Source organism: Macrotis lagotis, chromosome 1 (assembly GCF_037893015.1).
Source record: "Macrotis lagotis isolate mMagLag1 chromosome 1, bilby.v1.9.chrom.fasta, whole genome shotgun sequence".
In the NCBI taxonomy this organism is placed as follows: domain Eukaryota; kingdom Metazoa; phylum Chordata; class Mammalia; order Peramelemorphia; family Peramelidae; genus Macrotis; species Macrotis lagotis.
Genome location: NC_133658.1, coordinates 52256008 through 52279476, shown reverse-complemented (window position 1 = coordinate 52279476; position 23469 = coordinate 52256008). Strand labels below are relative to the sequence as shown.

The 23469-nt window shown below is 42.8% G+C and overlaps 1 protein-coding gene across 9 annotated transcripts in view; it reads right to left on the bottom strand.

The window, feature by feature from the left end:
* Positions 1–23469, bottom strand: part of CBFA2T3 (CBFA2/RUNX1 partner transcriptional co-repressor 3) — a 206304-nt gene that overhangs the window by 21165 nt on the left and 161670 nt on the right. For 7 of the 9 annotated variants that reach the window (XM_074201069.1, XM_074201076.1, XM_074201085.1 and 4 more), the window contains exons 3-6: positions 16530–16607; positions 15674–15775; positions 9348–9589; positions 7834–7923 (exon numbers count right to left, since the gene is read on the bottom strand). In XM_074201069.1, the coding sequence (XP_074057170.1) occupies positions 7834–7923; positions 9348–9589; positions 15674–15775; positions 16530–16607 (512 nt within the window). The remainder of the gene's footprint in view (positions 1–7833; positions 7924–9347; positions 9590–15673; positions 15776–16529; positions 16608–23469) is intronic. The other 2 variants (XM_074201115.1, XM_074201123.1) reach the window with 1 other exon arrangement.

The following is a 23469-nucleotide window of genomic DNA, read 5'->3' as shown; positions in this document are numbered from 1 at the left end:
CCCCAACCCCAGGATTGTTATCTCCATTTTACAGATGAGGAATCAGATCCCAAGTCACCTGAGGTGAGTTCCAGAGAAGCCTCCTTTCCCTGCCTCCTCTGCAGCCTCCAAATGCCTTTGCTCACATCATTTCCCTCATCTACGATATCATACTCTGCACCCTACTTTAGGAGCTATCGAAATCATCATTTCTCCAGTTAATTACTAAGCATTAATTGCACGCCTACTCTGAGCTGAGCATTGGGCTAAAGTGCTAGAGGTACAAAAAGAGGAAAAAGATGGTCCCATATCAAATCCTACTTCACCAAGAAACTAACTAAAACAAGGTTGTATGAGCTGTAAACTCCTGGACACCTGTCTGTGCCTCTCTTAATAATAATGGAATCGCAGCTGGCATTTCTGTACTGCTTTAAGATTTTGTATTTCAATATTTATTTACAAATTTTATATACATACATACATATAAATTATCTCATCATCTGTTCCTCTTAACAATCCTTTAAGATACAATAGAAAGATACCATGGTCCAGGGACCCTGGGTTTTGTTGGGTGATCTTTTGCCTTTTCTGCTCGGAACCAGACCTTCAAGTCATTTCCTAGTCATATTGTTGCTCTTCAGTTGTATCCGATTCTTCTATCTGATCCTATTTGGAATTTTCTTGGCAAATATATTGGAGTGGTCAGGAAGATGATTGTCTATGACACCACTCAATGTTCTGTACACTATGGTAGCACCTAGCTGCCCTATGAGTCCTAATAATATAGAAATATAGAATAGAATAATATAGAAATATGAATCCCTTCCCCTTTTAGCTCCTCCTGATGTGCCATCTTTCCCCATCAGAATGTAAGCTCCTTGAGGGCAGAGATTATTTCACTTGCCTGTATTTTTTGTTGGCTTATTTTTTAGTATACCCAGGATTAGCATATAGCAAGAGCTTAACAAATACCTTTTCTTTAATTAATTGTTATAGATGAGGAAATTGAGGCTAGGGATACTAAATGATTTGTCCTTGGTCACTCATTTAGCATAATCTTTTTATTCGTGTAGACGAGAATGGCAAGATATGGGCCAGAGATTGATATAGTTGATATAGGTGAAATCAGAACTGGTGAAATGACTAGACTCCAGGCGTAGCCATTAATTGATTGATTGTGACATAGAGGGAGGTCTTTAGTGAAGACCCACCAAATACTGGGAAGAGTTAATATTTTACATGACAGAGTCAGGATAGGCTAAAATGATGGGATAACTGAGCGAGATGAAATTCTCTAAAGATGAATGGAAAGTTCTGTATTTGCTTTTTTTAAAAGTTAATCATTTGTATGAAAGATAGCTAAGAGTTATAGTAGACTACAAATCAATAGGGTGATATGGCTGCTGAAAAAAAGTTAATGTGGTCTAGGCAGTTAGATTGTGCTTCAGAGGATATAGTGCTGGGCTTGGAGTTGAGAAGACTCATCTTCCTGAGTTCAAATCCGGTAGTGTTACCCTAGACAAGTCATTTCTTTCTGTTTGACTCAGTTTCGTCATCTATCAAATGGGCTAGAGAAGGAAATGGCAAAGCTTTCCACGATCTTTGCCAAGAAAACTCTACATGGAGTCAGACAAGTCTGAACAACAACAAAAAGTCTTAGACAGCATTGACAGTTGCCTAGTGTTTGGAATGACTGTATTAGATCAGTTTTTAGGAAGGGCATCACAAGTTGGAACTTGTTCAAAGAAGGAGAACCAGCATGGTGAGTGAACTGGAGGTCATATCACTTTGAGGATTAATTGAAGGTCATTGAGCCAAGGGAAGAAAAGTCATTGATAGGTAGGTGAAGAGGGGGAGGATCAATACAAGTTTTTTTTTTTTCCTCAAGTATTTAAAGGGTTTCCCCATAGAAAATAAATTTAAACTTATCCTGCCTGACCCTAGAGGACAGAACCAGGAACAATGGGCAACAGAATGCAAGAAGGGATGATATCATTTTTGACTGTGTCTCTCCAGTGGTTAGCAGGTGTTTAATTCATATTGACTTATTTGAATTCATGTAGTTAAGAGGCTGGTTTTGGCTCCAAGAAGGGAAAACTTCCTAATGATAACTATCCAGAATTGGACTTGTCTTAGGAGATTTCCTCCTTATTGGAAGATTTCAAGGAGAAGTGAGATAGCAGGAATATTGGAATATTGGAATCTGATGGCAGGGATCTTTGTTCAGACATGGATTATACTGAGATGCTTTCTTCCTTATGGTTCCTACACAGGGCTTTGCATTAGTAAGTACTTAATAAAGATGTAACTAAGATGGAGCAAAAAGGGTGTTGTCTCAAGGTGCCAAAATTTGGGGAATGCTGAAAGTACATTTAAAAGCAGAAAAACCATTGAACTCAGTATCTAGTTAGCAAGAACAGCTAGCTAATTATTCTTATAGCAGTTTCTCCCCATTCCCCTCCATCACTACCTATGTGTGCCCATATCTCAAGTGAATTTCCTCCCTGGTCTATCCCCATTCCCCCTCCCCAACTGCTTTGCAGTGCCTATGGGTTTCCACTTCCAACTAAACTGCATGGGTTTTCATTGCTTGCTCTCCATGCAAAACTTGTTATTTCTAGCTCGGTTATCTAATGAATATGTGAATAGTTAAGCAGGTGACCTCTTCTTCTAGTGAGGGCCAGATGGACTCCTCCAGTAGCTGAAGGATGATGATAACTCTCCCCCATCTGGGAAAGGCCAAAATGATTCCTGGTTCCAGTTGTTTTGGGGGGGGGGGATGAGAGCTGCTAGGGGGCTGCTTGGGAGCTCCTATCTTCTGCCTGCATTTTAGAGCCCCCTGGGCTATCCTTAATGTTTTTTTTTTATCAAAGTTTGGGGGATTCTCAGGTGAATTATTGAAAAGGGGTTGTGCTGACAGCACAAAGAATTCAAGAGGCCTACTGCTGAAGAAGGTCTTTCCTCTATTCCAGCCCTTATTCTGGATCTCTGCCTGGATGTTTCCCAAGACCTCTTAAGCCCCTCCTCAACCCTATCCCAAAGACCATAGATATTTCTGAGTTATGTCTCTCCCTTTTGGGTCATCAAGATGGTTCTCCCAGAGTACCTCCTTCCAAGACCTCCATAAATTTGGACTCTGGGAAGGCATGAGTAGAGAAAGAATCTCTTGGGTAGGTGAGGCGGGCCTGGGAAGGACGCCATGTGGAAGAGTCAGTGGTTTTTAAGTATTTGTAAATAAATAAATTCCCCCAGCCCCCAACCAGACTTTAACTTTCTCATGGACTTCCAAAGCTTCTCTTCTTCCCCGCCTCCCCATCACAGCATCCAGCCCTGAGACGATTAATCGGCAGAATGCATTTTTGTCAAGCTGCTCTCCCTGCCTGTCCTGTTTTTCTATTTAGATAGCTGAACGCCAGCCAAACCTCCATCTGTTGAACATGTTAAGAGTGTGAGCTGAGGAAATGTGGTGCTGTAGGTTTGAAGGCTACAAACATCCTCCCGTCCCTCTCCCCATCCCCTCTTCTCCTAACCAGCCTTTCCTCTACCACTAAGAAGGAGGAGGAATAATACTAATAATAATTAAGAGAGAGAGAGAGAGAATATGGGAAACAAACTGGGCCGGCTGGTTGCAGTTAGGATAATGGAAAGCATCTGGATCCCTGGCTAGAAACAGCTGGAACCAGGGTGCCAACATGAAGCAAGGGGAAGAGTGTAAAGTGATTTCCCTGGCTCCAGAAAGGCCAAACTCCATTCAACAATGTGTTAATGAGGCAGTTTCTGAAAAAGGATGGGCCAAGCAACCTAAAACCGGGGTAAGGGAACCCAGGGGCAGGGTGGGGGGAAGGGAAGAGAAGAGAAGGATGTGAAATCCAAGGCCAGGACTGGGCTTTGGGTCAGAAGGCAACCGTGTCTGCCTGGAGATCCCCAGGGTCCTCTCGGCAGGGAAATGAAAAAAATCCTCCTTTCCTGGCAGGATCAGGATGGTGAGTTGGCACAGACACCATATTTACCATGCTACAGGAAGGGGAGGGGGATTTCAGAAGGCCTGGGAGTCTGCCCTTCAGACCCTGTCCAGGGCAAGAGGTACCCTCCAATGAGAGAGGCTGAAGTCCAAGAGGAGACAGTTCATGCATAGAAACAAGGGTCCTAGGTTGGCAACAGAAAGAGGGAGACTTGCCCAAATGAAGTCATCCACCCAAATGGAAGACTGTGAGCAGGCTCAGTTAGTGATTGGGGGGATCAGGATCCCAAACAGAGCCCTAAGGCTAACACAGTAACTTTACAAATAGACTCTGAAAACACAACTGGGAAACATTTTGTGGTGGTTATTCTTTGTTATGTCTTTGCCCAACCTGACTTGACCCCTACAGAACCACATAGGATGAAAGAGAGCTTCATACTTGTCTGTTCCCTTGGCACATGGCATAGCCCCGGGAAATTTCTGGACACGGTCAGATAGAAAGTCAAGTTAGTCCAGCTGGTGTATATCTGGAAGAAAGCTAACATGGGACATCATGGAGCTATTTTTACAGATGGGGAAATTGAGGCACAGAAGCATTAAAGACCTTGTCTCGGATCATTTAGAGTACAGTAAGCCAGTCAACAGATAATGAAAAAGCACCTACTGTGGGTTATGAAAACCTATTGTGGGTCAGAGGCACCAGAAGAGAGTTGGCAATCAGGTTGGCAAGATGCCCCTTCCCCATCCCACATTGTGGATTCTTTTCAGAAGAGCGTTTGCCTCTTCTGCAGCCTAGGGTGGATTTCTCTAACTTGTCCCCATACAAAGTGGAGGCAATATGGTGGTGGCCTTCTAGGAGGACCTGGAGCATTTTCTGAGGTCCCTCTGAGAGTGGGCTGGGAAGTCATGGGAAGCCCTGACCGATGGGGGGGGGGGTCAGAAAAAAAGAGAAAGAATAATAAAGATGCAAAAGATTGTTTTCCCTTCCTCTATTCCTCTGATAAACAAGGGCAGCTGAAGCCAGACCCAGAACATCTGCTGTAAATATTTGATCTGACAGAAATGCTAGCGAGTTGTGTGTCCCCAAAGATGGGGAGGAGGCAGACTCAGCATTAAGTTAAAAGAAGAAAAGGAGAAAAGGGAAGGGTTTTAATGAATTGCAAATGATTACCAGATGGGCCTAAACCCTCACTTTATTGCAAACAGCTCCAGCAAACAGCCTTCGGCTTATGAGTGTGAGCAAGGCAGTGAGTGGGTGTGTGTGCAGGAAGGAGAAAAATCGAGGGAGGAACCCAACGAGTGTGCAAAACAGAACCACAGCAAGCAGTGTCAGAGATGAGCCCTTTGAGAGGGGGGAATGTGGGTGAGAAGCTTCCCCTGGGGTGCCCTGGGACGGGACCTTGGCCAGGTTCCATGGTGGATCTCAGCCGAAGACCATAGCTGTCCTATGGCTCTCAAGCTTAATGTCTCCTTAAGACCACCTAGAAGGTCCTATTGAGTGTGGGTGGGGCCAAAGTCAATTTGGAAGGCCAGATGGAATGTTGTAATGCCTTACATCTTTAGTATAACCTAATGGGACCCTGAGAGAGAGGATGAGGCAGGACCCTCCCTCAGACCAGACCAAGAGAGGATGGAAAAATGAGAAAGAAATGGAGTTCAAAGATCTGGGTTCTCTGCTCCCTAATATTTTTATGTCTTCAGGGGAAGGGAACAAACATTAAGTGCCCACCTTGTACTAAGCAATTTACAAATATTATCTTTAAACATTATTCAGAGACAGAACATAATCTATATCAAATTACTGGCCTTCTGGATGGGGAGGGAGGGAAGGGAAGGAGAAGATTTAGAATTCAAAATCTTAAAAAGAGAATGTTAAAAATTTTGTGTTTACATGAAATTGAAGGGAAAACATTTTTAAAAGAGTGGGAAAAGAAAAAAACTCAAATATTATCTCATCTGATCTGCACAACAATCCTAAGGAAGTAGGTGCTATTTTTATCTTCATTTTACAATAGAGGAAACTGGGGCACACAGAGGTTAAGTGACTTTCCCAGCCAGGATCACATTGCCCAATAGTCTCAGTTTCTTCATTTGTAAAAGGAGGGAGATGGATTAGACCATCTCTAAGGTACTTTCCAGATCTATATCCAATGGTTCTATGATTTCTAAAAAAAAAAAAAAAGTCTGGCATATACACTGGATAAAGGAGCTGAATGTTAGACAAAGCTTTTCAGGGTAATGGCAGTGACTGGATCTGAATGGATCTGAATCCATTAAAAAAGGTTTTCAGTAGTTTCCACTGGTTGGACCTGGTTTGAAGCAATTATGACTTAGAATAGACCACAAGTTAGAACCAAAAGAGTCTCTTAATTTATTTCCTTGCCTCAAATCTTTTCCCTGCTCCAATCTATCCTCCACACAGCAGCCAAAGGAATTTTCCTAATGTTTCTTAAAGTTTGACCATATTCTATTCTCTCTACTCCCCCTAATGAACTGCAGCATTGGGTAATTACCGTTCCCTTTAGGATCAAATCTAAAGACATTGGTTTGGCATTTAAAGCTTTTTACAATACTGTCCCTTGAAATGGTCTGGTTTTTTCCACATTTCAACACCATTCCATGATCACTGTTTTTGAATTAACTAATCTTAAACTCTTGTGATATTATTGGCCCTCTTGGATTAGGAAGGACAAAGAAGGAGAAGAAAAAGGAGATGGAGGAGGAGAAGAGGGAGAAAGAGGAAGGTGAGGCGAAAGAGGAAGAGGAGGAAGAGGAAGAAGGAGGAGAAGGGGAAGGAGGAGAAGAAGCAAGAAGAAAAACAACAGCAACAACAACGCTTCTTAGAACCTGATCCTTTCCTAGCTCTTCTGTCTTACATATTCTTCCCCTCTGAAAACTCCAGGGTTCAACAGTCTTGGCCTGTTTGGGGTTTCTCATACTCTTACAATCTCTTTGCCCCTGCTGTCTGTCATTCTAGGAATGCTCTCTCTCTCTCCCCATCTTGGCCTCATAGAATCCCTGGCTTCATTCAAGATGCAGTTCCAGGGTGGCTAGGTGGTGCAGTGAATAGAGCACCGGCCTTGGAGTCAGGAGTACCTGGGTTCAAATCTAGCCTCAGGCACTTAATAATTACCTAGCCGTGTGGCCTTGGGCAAGCCACTTAAAACCATTGCCTTGAAAAATCTAAAAAAAAAAAAAGATACAGTTCCAAAGCCACTTTTTGTAGGAGACCTTTCTCTGTCCCCCTCCCCCTTGCTTGTGCCTTCCTCTTCAAGGTCATCTTCCTTTTGTTTGGCCCAACCCTATTTATGTATAGGCTTCCCAAAATATAAGATGGGGATTTTTTTTCATCACCCAGTAAACACTTATATAATGCTCATGGATTAATTTAATTTTAACATTGTCAAAGAACACTGTTAAAGAACAAATAATATTGAAAGATATCAGAACTTTGTGAACAATTGATAATGATTTCCTCTTGGCAGAGAAGTGATGGACTATAGGTGTGGAATGAGGGATAAGTGAAGCGTATATGTTTGGTAAGGAATCCCTGGAAAGTGAGAGTGAGGTAAAAAAAAAGTAGGAGCATCAATAAAACATATATACTACATCCACACAAACACACATACATAAATACATTTACATAATATAACACATTTATACAATGTACACATATACATATGTATATATTCTTGTGCCATACATGTATAATATACACATACAAATATATCTTTAAAAAATATATATATATATATTATACACACATACACACATACACAGAGAGAATTAAGATGGGAGAGAAAAATCTTAGGCCAAATGGATTGCTGTAATTCCCAGGAATGTTGTAATTTCCCAGGACGTTAGCAAATAAGGGGGATTAGAGGAGTCTTTACCTTCAGGAAGGGAATGACAAATGGACGCAGAGGAAAATTGGTGGCTTCTTGGAGTTTGGAATGGAACTCCTCAATCGTCAGGGTTGAATTCTGGAAGGAAGGAGATAAAGTAGACACAATTCAATTCTACCAAAGGTAACCATATCTAATGGCATCCTATGTGCTTCTTCTGGTAACCCCATGATGTAAGGGATCATCCTCTATCTTGTGAAGGATTTGGATGGGCTGGTTCACGGGGGGGTGCCACCTTCTGAAGCAGGATGTCTTTCTTGATACCTCCTTCCTACCTGCTTGTGCCATCCTCCTTCTACTTTGTAGAAGCAACTTGCCTAAAGTCTTGCAATTAGTTTTGGGGGCTGGAATCCTCCTTCTCGTTTCTTTTTCCTGCCCCCTGTTACCTCCTGGGGCCCAGGACTTGGGTATGAGGTTGACTTCCATGAACAACTGCTTAGATTGTTTTCCAGAAATGGAAAAAGAAAATGGCAGCTTTCTTGCTCCTATGGAAAGTCTTTCTGTGCTGTTTGACCACATGGTTGGGTACATGTTGTATAAAGAATTTAATGAGTTCATCCTCTAAAGATGTCTCTTTTAGGCTGAGTTAAGTGGGACTGGAATTCCCATACTCAAGAGTTATGGATATGAAGCAATCTATTCACTAGTTAAGGATGGCTTTGGTCACAATCCCCAAGTGAGATAAGAGGGAAGCTGTTCATTATCTCATCTCCCTCATTAGGCTGCCCAGACAACTCAAGTTGGTTTGCATGGGTATCTTTTCCTTCTTAATTTTTTTGCCCAGGTTCTTAGAAGCTACAGAGGTATCTTGTCTACATGCCAGACCAGCTTCCCTCCACACTCTTGTCTTATTTTTTTTTTTGTAAAAGGGCAGATATGAGGAATTTAGGCTGCTCTGGGAAAGAGTCAAGAAAAGAGAGGAACCACCAAAGGATGGGCTAGAACATCTTTCCTGTGGGGAAGTTGGATGACCTGGGTCAAGTCTTGGTCACTACCAGTGACCTTGGCTAAATGACTTCTACTTGTCTGGACCTCATTTCCTCATTGGTAAAGTGAGAGAGGAAGACTAGGTAATTTCTAAAGTCCCTTCCAGCCCTTATATATTGGAATTCTGTTTCTATGAAGTATCAAATGACTGGTATTGTGTATCCCAAAGGGAAGGCAAAAGAGAGAGGAAGGCTACGATGCTTTTAGGGATTCTAATGCAGAGCATTATTCTCTTTTGTCTTCAATGGTAAAATAAGATGAACAATAATAACATCACATGGTGGAATGAAACGAGGGGACCACAAAGTGCGGGAGGGACCACATAGCCACCTCATCTCCTTGGAGGATTAGACTGGGCTCTCAGAGTTCCTGTGGTTACAAGATAAATACCATGGCTGATGCCCATGCCCTGATGCCAGTTACTCTTGGCCCAACTCTGAGCATGGGATTAGGTGGATGATCTCCCCCCCCCCCAAATAAAAACACAACCAGGTGAAATGTGAGCCAAAGCTTACCACCAGTCCCAGCACTAAGGTGCGAACCCGCTCCCCAATCTCAGGAGAGATGTCATTCCCAAACTGCTGCAGGGTTGTAAGGAAGCGTTTGAGTTTGCTGAGTTGGCGTGCACCGCAGGCTGGTGGAAGCTGCTGGTTGGACAGTGAGGCTGTAGAAGAGGTGGCTGGGCCATTGCTGAACCCGTTGGGGGTCGACGGGGCTCCATTGATTGCCGTCGGGGAATGGCTACTTCCATTCATCACTGCAAGGAAAGAAGGGATCTGAGAAGTCAGTCTGTGCTGTGTTGGGGAAAGGGGGTGGGTTTGGAGGTAGGGATGCAGGGGTTTCATGATAAATGAAGATGGGAAGTCCATTTTCCTGAACTCAGGTTCCTTCAACACCCATTTATTGAGCATCTATTATGTTCAGGCAGTGGATTTCCTACCTTTAATGTTTTATAAAATAGATCTTGTAAGCCCCATCATTTGGGAATTATTCTGCTCTAAATAGGTCCCCATCATATGGGTTAACTTATATGACCTTGAGTTATCTCTCTTCCATTTCATACCAATGACAATAGTCACAGCCTTCTACTTGAGACTGCCACAAGAAGATCAGGACCTCTAAATCCTGAGGGTTTAACTGGTCCATCTTCCAGCCATTTACTTTTGTTCTACCTTTCTCTCCACTACACCTTCCTTTCTGTGATTTGTCAGGGTTCCCATTGTGGAGGAGAGAATGGTCATTTGGTGAGTCCTCTCCTGCTGGCTCTAGGATGCTATAGTCAACATCTTCCCTGCCACCTACGGTAAATATAAGGCTTCAGGAAAAGGAAAAAGTTTCAACATGAAAAAATGGTAACCCCCATACTAAAATAAACACACATCCTGCACGTCTTCCGAAGAATAAAAATTAATTATAAATAATTATTAACAATGTAGCTAATTGTAATTAGAAACCAAAACTTCACATTCACTGAGTACTTTAAGGTTTACAAAAGCTGTTTTAATTTTATAGGTAGGAGGATCTTTTCCTGGCACCAAGACATTATCATGTTCCTTAACCTTTTCCTGAAACCTGTTGGCTAAAGACAGGAACTCTTAAGGAATTCTTAAGTGTCTGAAATAACTATTAGAAGAACGAGAAGTCAGCAGGGAAAAACACCTCACAATACACTGCATTCAAAGTCATGGGAGACTTTGAATGGTTTGAATCCCAACTCAGATGCTCAGATGTGTGACCCTGGGCAATATGCACCCAAGACTCAATTTTCTTATCTGTAAAATGGGAGGGCAATAATACCTGCACTTTTGAGTTCACAGGGATGCTGTGAACATATTTAAAAATAAAAGCCTGACATCTCACTAGAAATGTGTGTAATTGCTGAAGGAGAAACTATAAGTAAGAAAGTGCTGAGGGTGAAGAGGGATCATGACTTAGGCTGGAAAATTATATTTCAGGTATGCTTTGTTTACAATTAATCTATTGCTAGGTCATACACATATTTAGGTACTCAATAAATGTCTGCAATATTGATCAAGAAAGATCATATATATATACATGATACTGGAAAAGCATTAGACAGATGATGATGGTAGTGGTGAGAGTGATGATGGTGGCAATGAGGATGATGATAAAACATGCAGGAGGAAAAAGAGGGGCTTATTTAGATGGGGAGACTATATAATTAGCAAGGGACCAATGAGAGATCCAACTTTAGTTTTCAGCTCATGTTGCTAGGTAACCCCTTCCCTCAATCTCCTTGCCAGTAGCTATTTTCTCAGAGGTTCTGGTACCTTGAACTCTGATACTTGGGAATAATGGGTTAAATTCCAATCCCACGAGCTTTCCATCTGTCTCCACTGACCCAATCCTTGGGGTGGGTTGGGATGGGTTAGGTTGTCGAGGGATCTGGGTTGATCCCAGCAGACTCGAACCCACTTCTAGTCCATTATAGGAGCTTTTCTTCATACCTGCAGCATCTTACCTTCCACTCTAGACTTCTTCCCATAGGTCTTAGCTCAATTCAAATGCCACCTCCACATTGATGCCTTCCATGGTTCCCTCAACTGGTTATAAACATTGCCGACCTGGACCTCACACTGAATTTTACAGTTCTCTAATGCACCGATTATGCAGTGTATCCTAGAGTTATCTGCTCTGTACTGACAGAATGCAAGCATCTTGAGGGCAGGGATTCTCATTTTGTCTTTACATCCCTATGCCTAACACAGTTCCTGGTCCATAGTAGGTGGTTCATAAATGCTTATAGGTTGATTGATTGGTTCTCTCAACAGACTATAAACCCCATGAGAAACTGACTTTTTAAGCTCTGTAACTCCTGAAAAATTAGCAATGCTATACTATACACAGTAAGCACTTAATACATGCTTGTGGAATAAGACTTTCCTAGAGTTGAGGGGAAATATCACTTAATCTCTCATCTCTTTCATATATTTTCCTCTTTAACAGCACATGGTTCCATGATGTTCTTCCTGTTGCCCACATCTGACTTTCTCACCCCCAACACACCCCAGAGTCACCAGGCTGGACCCCAGTAGCCACCAGATACATCAGATCAAACCAAAGAATACCAATGGAGGTATACAGAGGACAGAGGAGAGATGGCTGAGACCTGGAAGTCATGGTCATAGCTGTGTATGGAGAAAGCTGGGTTCAACAGGAACTACAGTTCAGTGGGGAAGATCAGAGATTGGATTATTCCTTGGGGAAACCCACAGTATCCTAATAAGACCTGAAGTGGATGCTTTTGTGAGAAAGGAAAAGGCCCTCAGAGGAGAGGTAATTTTTCTCTTAGTACAAGGTAGCTGAAAGCTATTCACATCCCCCCTTACCTTAGCCCCAAACAGTATGTAGGTGACACAATCTGAAATCAGCTGCTTATTAGTGGTCACATCCCTTGAGATCCCAAGGCTCAATGGGGGTCAGACTATATTCTGATACCTTATCACTGGCTGAGAAGCTACATGATATAGTACACATAACAAGGTGGCTGTGGAGTCAGGAAAATGACCTCTTACACAGAACAGTAGAGGGGATAAAGCACTGGCCCTGGAGTCAGGAGGGCCTTAGTTCAACTCTAAAAACTACTAGCACTGTAACCCTAGGCAAGTCACTTAACCCTGATTACAGAAAAAGAAGAAGTCAACATCAAGAGAATTTAGTCTTTGACCCCCAAAGAAAGCTGCCCCCACCTCTGTCATTCTAGTGTAATTGCAGAGCTATGCTCATCCAGGGAGTTAATAAGCATTCTTTCAACCCTGGGATTGACTGAAGGGTACCAAGGCTTGATAAAGAAGCAGAGATTGAACCTAGCTTCATCTTCCTTCTCTGGGATTTTGAAGAACCCATGTCTTAGTTGCCCTCCAAAGAGTCATATTTTCCCCACACCTGCTGAGGATAGTCAATGAACAGACAGGCCCAAAATGGGTCAATGCACTGGAAGTCACTTCATTCCTGGGTACCTCCTCTTCTTAAAACCCCATTAGTTTATTTACCAATTTACCACCTCAAAGACCCACAAGAAAGCATTTTATTCACTTGGCCTAGGAATCTTGGCTTGAGTTGTGTTCTTTCATTTTCTGATCTAGACGCATTTGTCCCTTTATATTTAGGGAAGTTCTCTCTGTAGGAATAGTGCCATTAGGAGAGAAAGACTGAACCCAGAGAACCAGATGATATAAAAACTCCTTGAGGTACCTAGATGGTTAGAGAAATAGTCTTGGGATCAGGAAGATCTGAGTTCAAATGCTGATGAATTCTGAGCAAATCCTGATGAATTCTGAGTAAATCATGATATAAGTTTGGGTTACTCGATTACCTCTGTCTTCATAATCTCCTAGACACATAATATGAACAGAGTAATTTAGAATCAGAGAACCCTAGAGTCATCAAATCCAACACTCATTTTAGAGATCTAGAGACTAAGTAACTGGTTCAATGAACCTTGACCATTAAATATCTATTCAGGGATTGAAAATGGGGTAGGCAGCTGTCTTTCCCTCCTGCATTAATCCTCAACTGATATTTCTCAGAAGATCATGGAAAATCTATTTTTTGTCATTCTGATGCCAACATGATGCCAAGCTCAGTTCTAGGGGTGCTGATGAGTCTACCAGAATCCTTCCAACCTCAGCCAACCTTTTGGTTTCATTTGATAACTGCTCTGGATGAAGTCAATTACAAAGGTCATTTTTGACCTACTGTTAAAGGCTCAGATTCTCTTTCCCAACCTCTGCTATAATGAGCAAATCACTTCCCCATTTCTGGGTCTGTTTCTTCGATTTCAGAATGTGGGTGTTGGATGAGGGGATCTCAAAGATTCTTGCCAATTTCCAGGTTCTGTGATTTCATGTCCATTGTAGGGAAGAGTTGGGGGCTCTCACAATATGAATCATGGTATTGTCAAGTGGTGTTAAATGTGGGCAGGAGGGAGACCTCAGCCTACACCCTGCTCTGAACTTCAGGACCAACATAGGTCAGCATCATCCTGTGATTTGACTTGAGCTGTTGATTATCCAGCCAGTCAGCTGCAATCCCAGTCTAGGGCCAATTGACCATCAGCCAGGAATGCCCATGCCTCCTGGCAGGAGGGGGAGGGGTGGGACTGATGGTCAGGGTTATTCTAGAGCAGGGGTTCTTAACCCTTTTTGTGTCATAGCCTATTCAGAATAATATTTTTAAGTAACTGGGAGAAATGTTAAATTTCAGCAGGAGGTTAGTGAAAACAAAGGTATAAGTTTTCAAGTTCATGAACTCCATAAAAATCTATTCACACACCTTTTGGGAGCCTGTGAATCCCAGATTAAGAACCTCTATTCTAGAACTCTCTAGAAAGAGAGCCCATTAATGGTTTTAATTAACTGGACCCTCCCTCCCACCTCCCTTTTTTGAAACTGGTTTTTGGAACATCCTCTACCAATGAAGATCGGCATCTGCTCAATTAGAGAGTTATTGGAGGGGGGCACTTATTGATTGAAAATATCTAATTGAGAATCAGTCAATAAACATTTATTAAGTGCCTACTATGAAACAGGCACCATGCTAAGCTCTGGGGGGAGAATACAAAAAGAGGAAAAAGACAGCCCTTGCCCTCAAGGAGCTTCCAATCTAATGGGAGAGACAACAAGCAAATACATACAAATAAGCTACATATGGGAAAAACGGGATATAGAGAAGGGAAGGCACAGGAGATGGGTGATGTGGAAAGAAAGTATCAGCTGTGGAATTTGAACTCAGTTCTCCCTGGTTTTGAGACAGACTCTTTATCCATTACCTTTCTTTGTTCCTTGCTTTCCAGGGGTTTTCTGCCCCAAAGTCAGCTGTGTGTAGCTTGAATGATACCTGAACAGTTTAATATATATCATCTCTATAGTAATGGTATGATGTGTTTATACATTAAAAGTTATTTGGTCTTAACATGGCTTGGAAAAAGCAGAGGAGTTAGATTAGATGACATCTAGATGGCGGTTACGTTGATTCTAAGATGTAGGAATTAGTCCGATGAAGCAGAAAGTGCATGGAATTGGGAAATACAGGTTCTTATCTCCACTCTTTCATGAATCTTGGATAAGTTTTTCCCCCCTTGTTGACCCTTGGCCCCCTTTTCTGTAAAAGGAGGGGGGGCTCAATGAAATGATCTTCAAGTGTGAAGACCCTTTCTGGCTCTGATGTTCTACTCAGCTATAGGTCAGTTCTCCCAAGAAACATGGCGGCTCTCTAGAATACTTAACTCTTATACAGGCACTAGTTAAGAAGGGATTAGCTTATCAAGAGTTTCATTCAAATTCTGAGTCACTAGAGTATATCTAGGACTGCAGCATATGAAGGGAAGAAAAGACCCATTAGACCAGCTCCACTCCATTTCTCCAGGGTTTTGCCCAGAGTAATTTTTAAATAGACTCAGAAGATCCTTGACTGATAAAACTAATTATCTCTCCCTGTATCTCTCTCCAATCTATGATCCACTAAAAATACAGATATACATACACATGTGTGCACTCATACATACAGACATACACACACATATCTAGAGGCAAGACCAGCAACTCAACTAAGATATACTCATCCATCGCCAAGGGAGACATCACCAGAGAAGAACGGAGTTCCCAACGCTTTGCTCAGATGCTAATTCTGAGAAGGGTGGCCGCCACTGTGTCCAGACTGGTCTGTCTGTGTCCAGACTGGTTTGTCCCCTCCCGGAGGGTTCCCTCCCATCCCTTGGCTCCTAGGGAGCTGTCCTCTGGATGGCCCAAGGACAGGCCATGTCTGCTGGGGCTGGGTGCTATCTTGGGGCTCTTTTCCTCCCTTCTGCTCGCTTACTAACCTTGCCCGCCGTGTTTGGGTCGTCCGGGAAGCCAGCAGCCCTGCCTCTCCCGTGCCTGCTCAGGTTCGCTCCCGCTCGCACTGGCTCTCTCGCTCGCTCTAGCTGCGGGGTAATATCAGCAACTTGCTAAAGAGACGCCGAAAATAACCACATGGCCACAACTGCTTTTATTCCAGTGACAGGTGTGTTACTAAGTTAAACTCCACACATGTCCCCTGGCTGAAAGTCGGTGAACACAAGCTTGCATCCTGGTGACTCTCCCAATACCACCCGTGCTTGGAGTCCAATCGAAGGGGGGCAGATTGGAAACAGGGAAACCCCACAAGGTGCCTGGTCAGTTAGCCCTGCTAAGCTGAAGGTTTCTATCGACCCTTGCCATCCGCCCTGTGGATATGCCTCCTAATGTGTCAGCCAAATACCCCTCTTGGCTGAAGTTTTAAGAGCATTTTCAAGGAGTTCCAAGGGAGGAAAGTCTGGGCCCACTCGTTCACAAACATCCCTTCCCTCTCCACCACAGAGACCAAAGAGAAGAGCATACACATCTAGTAAGCCACAGGGGACCAAGAGAAGAACTCGCTTTCCCCCTCATCCCCAATGCCAATGACCTTGCTGTGTCCTGCCGTTCTCTCCCCTTCTAATTCCTGAAGGCTAAGGAGCAGAGTTTAGCTCTTTGCCCAAGTGGATGGCCAGTTAAGGCCACTCCCTAGGGCTCTGGGATGGGGGATGAAGGAATTGGGGGATAGATTCAAGGAATTCTCCCTTTGCTCTTGTTTGGTAGGGATGTTTTAGAGGTATGTTCCATTTGGGTTTCCCTCAGCCCCTTCTCCGTGGGATTCGTTTTTATTATTTTACTTACAAAGACAGACCATAGACCACTTCAAGCAGCCGTGAAACCGGCCAGGGGGCAGAAACGTGGGAGGCCCATCTTCTCGATCTGTAAGCAAAATTTAAAACAAACAAACAAACAAAAAAACATGCTGTCAGGAAAAGTTGGGAGAGGCAGGTTGGGGGGGTGACTGATGGGGACAGAGTCAACACTGCCTTGCATTCCCTTCCCCTCCCCCTCCCCTTGCCTGGACAGCATTTTGGGAATATGGAGCAGAATCACAGGTGTCTGTCAGTGTGAATGCGGGTTGTGCCTAGCTGCTGGCATCTCCTGGATCTGGGCCTTCACATGAGGTACAAGGTCCTAGGCAGAATGGGGAAAGAAGATAGGACTCTGAAATGCTCTGAAAAAGTTTTAAAAAATTTAATTTTTCTTTCTAGTGAGACCTCTATTATAGCCGGCCTATATCTGCCCTACAGTCATTTTTGTTAAAACTAGATTGATTTTTTTTAAAAAAAAATCATCCCCTGGGAACTTTGATTTGTGAGTCTCATTCACGGCCAGGAAAGTACAGGTTATAAACTGTGGAAAGGGTTATGCTAAAGTTTGGATGGATTCAGGGAGGATTCAGAGAGAGGTTTAGAAAATATTTAGTATGAACGGAAGAGAGCCCAAAGAAGGAATGCAATGCCCAGCTGGTACCTGGCATGCAAGGGCTCTGATTTCACTGGCACAAGGAACCATGGATGGGGAAATTCTCTCTTCCAATGATAGGGTACCTTCTCTGCAATTCATTGTTTTAGAAATACATTTTTTGGGCATGGACAATATGGGAATTTCTTTGGTTTGACTATGCTTATCTGTTATGAGTTTTTTTTTTTTTCCCTTGGACTGGAGGGGAAGAAGAGAAGAAAAATGTTTGTTCGCTGAAAAATAAATTTAAAATAAAATAAAGTAAAATGATATTTTTTTAAAACCAAACTAGAGTATTAGAGAATAATGAGGTTAAATTACTTTTCTGAAGTCACATTTGAAACTTAGTTTTCCTGGTTTCCAGGTTAGCTCCCAATCCATTACACTGACTTGTATCTGGTACACAGTAGATACTTAATGAATGCTTGAGAGATTGATTAGAAGCCTGAGCGATACCAGGAAGAGACAGGAAGATGTCAGTTTTTCTTCCCTTTGAACCATCCTTAATTCTCTTGTATACAGCTTTATTGACTCAGTGCCCCAGTTCCTCTCCACCTTCTCTTTGCCTTCTCCTTTTTCATCACCCCCATACCCCAAAAGCTACCTGTTATACTGATACAAAGACAGAGGCAGTGTGGACCACATTGCCTTCATGTCTTCACTACACATTCCTCCTTCTACCTCTTATAGTCTGATTTCTGAACCCTCTTCTCTGAGACAGCTCTCAAAGGTCACTGATGACTTTCTGATTGCTAAATCTGACAGTCCTCAGCCTTGACCTTTCCATTGACTTCCCCTCCTCCTGTATACTCTTTCAGTCCTGAGCTTCCATGACAGTTCTTTTTCCCCTGGCTCTTTCCCCTTACTTTTGACTGCTTCTTCTCATTCCATTCCTGTCTCAGCAATATGGGCAACCCTTAATATTCTATCTCCTACTCTTCTCCCCTGATACTTCCTTACTTAGACATCTGATCTACTTCCATGAAACTCATCATCATTGGCACAACAATTCATTCAGCCTCCATTTGAAGACCTTAAAAGAACATGGATGACTTCACCCAGTAGGCACTCAACTAATACAGAGACACCTATATAGTGCTATGGATAGAACTCTAGGACTGAACTCACAGCTAAATTCAAATCTAGTTTTAGACATTTATTAGTTATATGACCTTGGGCAAATCATTTAACCTCTGTTTGTCTCAGTTTCCTTCTCCGTAAAGTGGAATAATAGCATCTGCCTATAGATTCATCCTGAATCTTGCCATTGAACTTCCTTTGAGTATTTTCAGTTGCCTGCTAGACATCTTTAACTGGGTGCTTCAAAGTCAATACTGCCTAAATGAAATTCTTCTTCGTTCCCCCAACCTTCCTTTTCCCATCTTTCTTCTATCTCCTATAACTGTTGAGTTGCTTAGACCTGTCAATTCTGCTTTCACCATCTTTCTTATGTCTCTCCTCTTTTAGCTACTTACACAGCTACTACACCCAAACTATAGTAATGGTCTTCTAAGGTACAACATCATTGTTTTTGTTATTGCTCACTTGTCTCAGTTTGTTGACTCCATTTGGCATTTTCTTGGCAAAGATACTAGAGTACTTTCCCATTTCCTTCTCCAATGTGTGTCCATTTTGCAGATGAAGAACTGAGGTTAATAGAAGTGAAGTAACTTGCCTATTAAGTGTTTGTGGTTATATTTCAGATCTTCCTGGCTCCAAATCCAGTATTCTATCAGTATCTTGCCATTGAACCCAGATGGCTCCAGAGGAGAAAGTGAGGCTGGCAACTCTGCACAGCCTTCCCTTACTTAAAATTGATTTCATTTACAATTCATGGCATCACTTTCCTGATGTCATGGTCCTCTTCCAGACTGAAGGACAAACAGCAATCCACTGAACCATCTAGCTTCTCCTCATGGGATCATGATCCTGCTCAGAAATCTTCAGGGGTTTCCTATCTCCTCCAGGATTGTCTTTTGGGGTATTTAAAACTCTCACACCTACTTTTCTTGCTTTATTTAAGTTATTATCATTCCCATCTTGTATTCTCCAGTGTAGCTGGCATATTAGCTATTCTCTGAACTCAACATGCAATCAATCTCCTACCCAATCTTATTCTGAGTGGATAGAGCACTGGCCTTGGAATCAAGAGGATAGGAGTTCAAATCTGACCTCAGACACTTGACTCTTAATAGTAATGCAACCTTGGGCAAGTCACTTAACCCTGATTGCCTCATATGCAGGACCATTTCCACAAGTTCTGATTCATATCTGGTCACTGGACCCAAATGGCTCTGGAGGAGAAAGTGAGGCTAGTGCCTTAGCACAGTATCACTTCACTCAAATCCAATTCATGTTTTTGTCATGGCATCACCTCCCTGATGTTATGGTCTTTGAGAATGAATGACAGACCCATCCCCAGTGGTAGGGTCACACTCCCTCCTTGAGTCTGATTTTCAAAATTCTTCCCCCTCCTTCATGGCTCGGTTCATGTGCACCCTCTTGGTGAAGCCTTCTCTTGATTTTCCAGTGGAAAGTATTGGTTCCTGCTTCAAATTTCCCTAGAGCACTTCAGATTTCTCCCTTGATCCCATCGTTTTCTATCCTATATCAGACTTAACTGTTTACATTAGGCATCTCTCTTTTAGAATGGAAACTTTCTGAGGGCAAGATCATATCATTTTGAAATCTTTGTATCAGCAGTTCCTTGAGCCTCCTAAAAGCTTGATCCAATTTTCCTGAATGAAATTCTTGAAGTCTCGTCTTGGGAATGGGGGAAACTTGGGGAGCACCTGCCATTCTCTGAAACTACTCCTCCCACCAATAATCCATTCCTGAGTTGTTTTCAGCCTTCTGGGCATCCAGGCGCCTAAAGTGGTTAACCACTAGGCTTTTAGGGTATTAAATGATTTAGAGAACAAATCTCTGGCCAGCTCCAAGGCAGTCTGTGGCTGGAGTAGAGGTAGCAGATTTTCAGTGTTCACCATAAAAGAGAGGAAAAAATAACCATTCATGAAAGGACCACCTGTCTATCTTTCCTTACCTCTGTGCACTTTAAACACAGTGTCCTGGCTCCAGTAAATTGGTTGCTGGGAAAATAGGGGGCTGAGTGTGTGAAATTCAGGATAGGAAATGTTCTGGGAGGAAGTAATGGGGGCTGGGAGCGAGGGGCATGGACCCAGGGACATATACACATACACAGAGCCATCACATCTGTTCCAAAGCTTAGATTAAATGGAAAACCCATCAGATCACAGCTTATCAGAACTCAATTCCTAATTAGGGAACATCTGGCTTCCAAACCAACATTTGCACTGACTTAGACCACTGACCAGGGAGGGGGAGGAGAGAAGAAGAAGAAAAAAAAATACTCCCACAATATTTGTTAGAATCAGAGACTCTCAGGATGATGGAGGACAAAACCACCACTAGTTTTGGAGGCAGAACACTAGGGTTGAATCATGGAACTGACCAAAACTCATTTACTAGAGTATATTTTTTTTCCACCTCTCTGGGTCTCAGTGAGAAATGAGGGAGTTGGACTATATGGGTGGGTTCTTAATTCTATTTAGGCTGTGGACCTCTTTGGGAGATTGGGGAATCATCCTCTGACCTCCTTCTCAGAATTATATTTTTAATGCATAAAATAGAATACACAAGATTACAAAGGAAATTAATTAAATTGAAATACAGCTATCAAATTAAAAGAAAAGTTCACCAACACAACCCCACCCCTGGCCAAGTATCCTTCAACTAGACAATCTCTAAGGCTCCTTCTCGCTCCGAGTCCTCTGAATTATGCTCAGAGTAGGAAGGGATCAAAGAAAATTCACTCCAATGCCTTCTCAAATCATCTTTTCAAGTATTCATTTAGCATCCACTTAAAGACCTTAAATGGACGTGGATAACCTCACACAGTATGCACTCAACTAATACAGAGGTGGTGCTTTGGATAGAGTTCCAGGGCTGGGATCAGGTAAACCTGAGTTCAAATTTGGCCTCAGACACTGACTAGCTGTGTGACCCTGGACAAGTCACTTAACCTCTGTTTGCTTCAGTTTCCTTATCTGTAAAATGGAGCTAATTTATTTCTTTCCTATTCTAATGGATTCTCAATGAATGGATGTTTGCATGGAGTAGGCTTAGTTAACTGTTAATGTGTTACCCCACACACAGCCTGCACCCCCTGTTCTATGACCCAATACTTCTTGGAATTTAATATGCAAAGAGAATTTATGTTTGATTTTGAACTGTGATGATCTTAATTTTGACCAATTTTTCCACTGCTACCAAAAGGTTACTGTTGTATTGTGGAAGAACTGCTTTCAAGAGCACCCAGGGGCCAGTATAGGGCTCCTAAGTCACTGCCAAGGTCTAGTGATATGGGCTGCTTGGTGTCTTCATCTTCCAAAGCATCCAGGGCAATTGTGATAGGTTTTGGATCGAGAGTCAGGAAATGTGGTTTCTAGTCTATGTAACAGTCCATCTCATTCTGCCTTCTCAGCCTGGAGACTCCCTGAGAGCAGGCTCTGGGAAAGTGTGGCTCTTATTAGAGCATTGCATCACACACAGTAGGAGCTGAATAAATTGATTCTGCCCATTCTGGCTCTGCCACTTACTTGCTGTGTGACCTTGGGCAAACTTGCTTTCCCTTTCTGGGTCTCTGTTTTCCCATCTTTAAAATGAAAGGGTAGGACTGGATAAGGACTACTATGGGATTCTGACAGCCTTCCTTATAACAGTCTTGTAGATTATCGATTAGCCTCCTTTCATAGAAGATAAGAAATGAAGACTCCAAAAGAGGCTTGGCCATGGTCAGAAAGGGGTGAAGAGAAGTCTCTGGAATGCTTCCTCCAGACTGAAGCCCGAGTTTCCTCCTAGCCCTGCCACTCCCTGTATTCTAAGTCTAGCTTTGACATTCTATGTTCTAAGGTACTTTCCAGCTCTTAACCTTCTAGGAGATTTTGGAAATTCCTCAGGGACATTTAAAATCTAAGCAATTTTGCAGAAACTCCCCTTCCTAGCCAACAGAGGAGAGAAGAGAGGGAAAGGCAGAGTGCTTAGCAATTGGGGGGCCCACAACTCTCGAAGGGACCTCAGATCTATAAAAGGAGTCTGAGAAGCAGAAGGCTCAGCTCATCCCAGAGTACCTTGGGCCCATGATCTCCTGCCAAGCTGCCTCTTCTACCAGCTGGGCTGGCTCAGGCAGAGGGTGTACCAGAGCTACCCAAAGCCATCTAATTGCTTACTTGGGCTGTCTTCCTGTATCGATTAAAATGTTTGCTGGTGAAGCCCATTCAATAAAGTCCTTCTTCAATTATCTCTCTAAATCTTGATGCCGCTAACCCAGCGGCCAGGAGCTTGGGGATGGGGGAGATGGTGGAGCAGTGGGGGAGAGGGAGAATGCTAAGGTCTATCATCTACCCATCACCCTTCTGGAGTCTGAGGCCCCAGACACCTGCCAATGTTCAGACTTACAGAACCTAGAGATGGATAGGACCTTGGAAAAAGTCACTTATTCACTGAGTCTCAGTTTATTCACCTATAAAATGAGGGAGATGGACCACAAATGATCTCCAAAGACCCTTCTGAGAGAGTTTAGCATACTGTTCTTTCAGGGCCAGCACCCTACTATTCTTTTTTTTTTTTTTGCAAGGCAATGAGGTTAAGTGGCTTGCCCAAGGTAATAATTAAGTGTCTGAGGCCGGATTTGAACTGAGGGACTCCTGACTCCAGGGCCGGCGCTTTATCCACTGCACCACCTAGCTGCCCCCCTACTATTCTTAAGTATATTCAACACAGGGGTCCCAAGGAGGAGAAAAGTCTCTAAAATTTGGTGAGATCAAAGTTAACCAACAATCTAAAGATTTAGAGATGGAAGGGACTTCATTAGTAAGCAATGGAGGGAGATTCCTGAATCTGAGAAAAGCGTGTGCATTTTTGATCCCATTTTTGCTATGGGGAATCAATGGGATGAAACTGACACATTGCTAAGGTTTCTTATTTAATTTTTTTTCTACTCTGTAAAATATGCCCGGCAAAGCATTTATGAGGAACTATTGACCCAGATGGTGACAATAATGACAACTAACATTAGTTTTGTGCTTTACAGCTTGTAGAGTACTTGGCATCTATCTAGTAGCTCATTTTATCCTCCCAGCAACTCTGGAAGATTGTTCTATCATTCCCATTTTACAGATGAGGAAACTGAGGCTGAGGAAGAATTAGAACTCATGTCTTTCCTGACTCCTGATTTGGCACTTGATAGGAGGGGGAT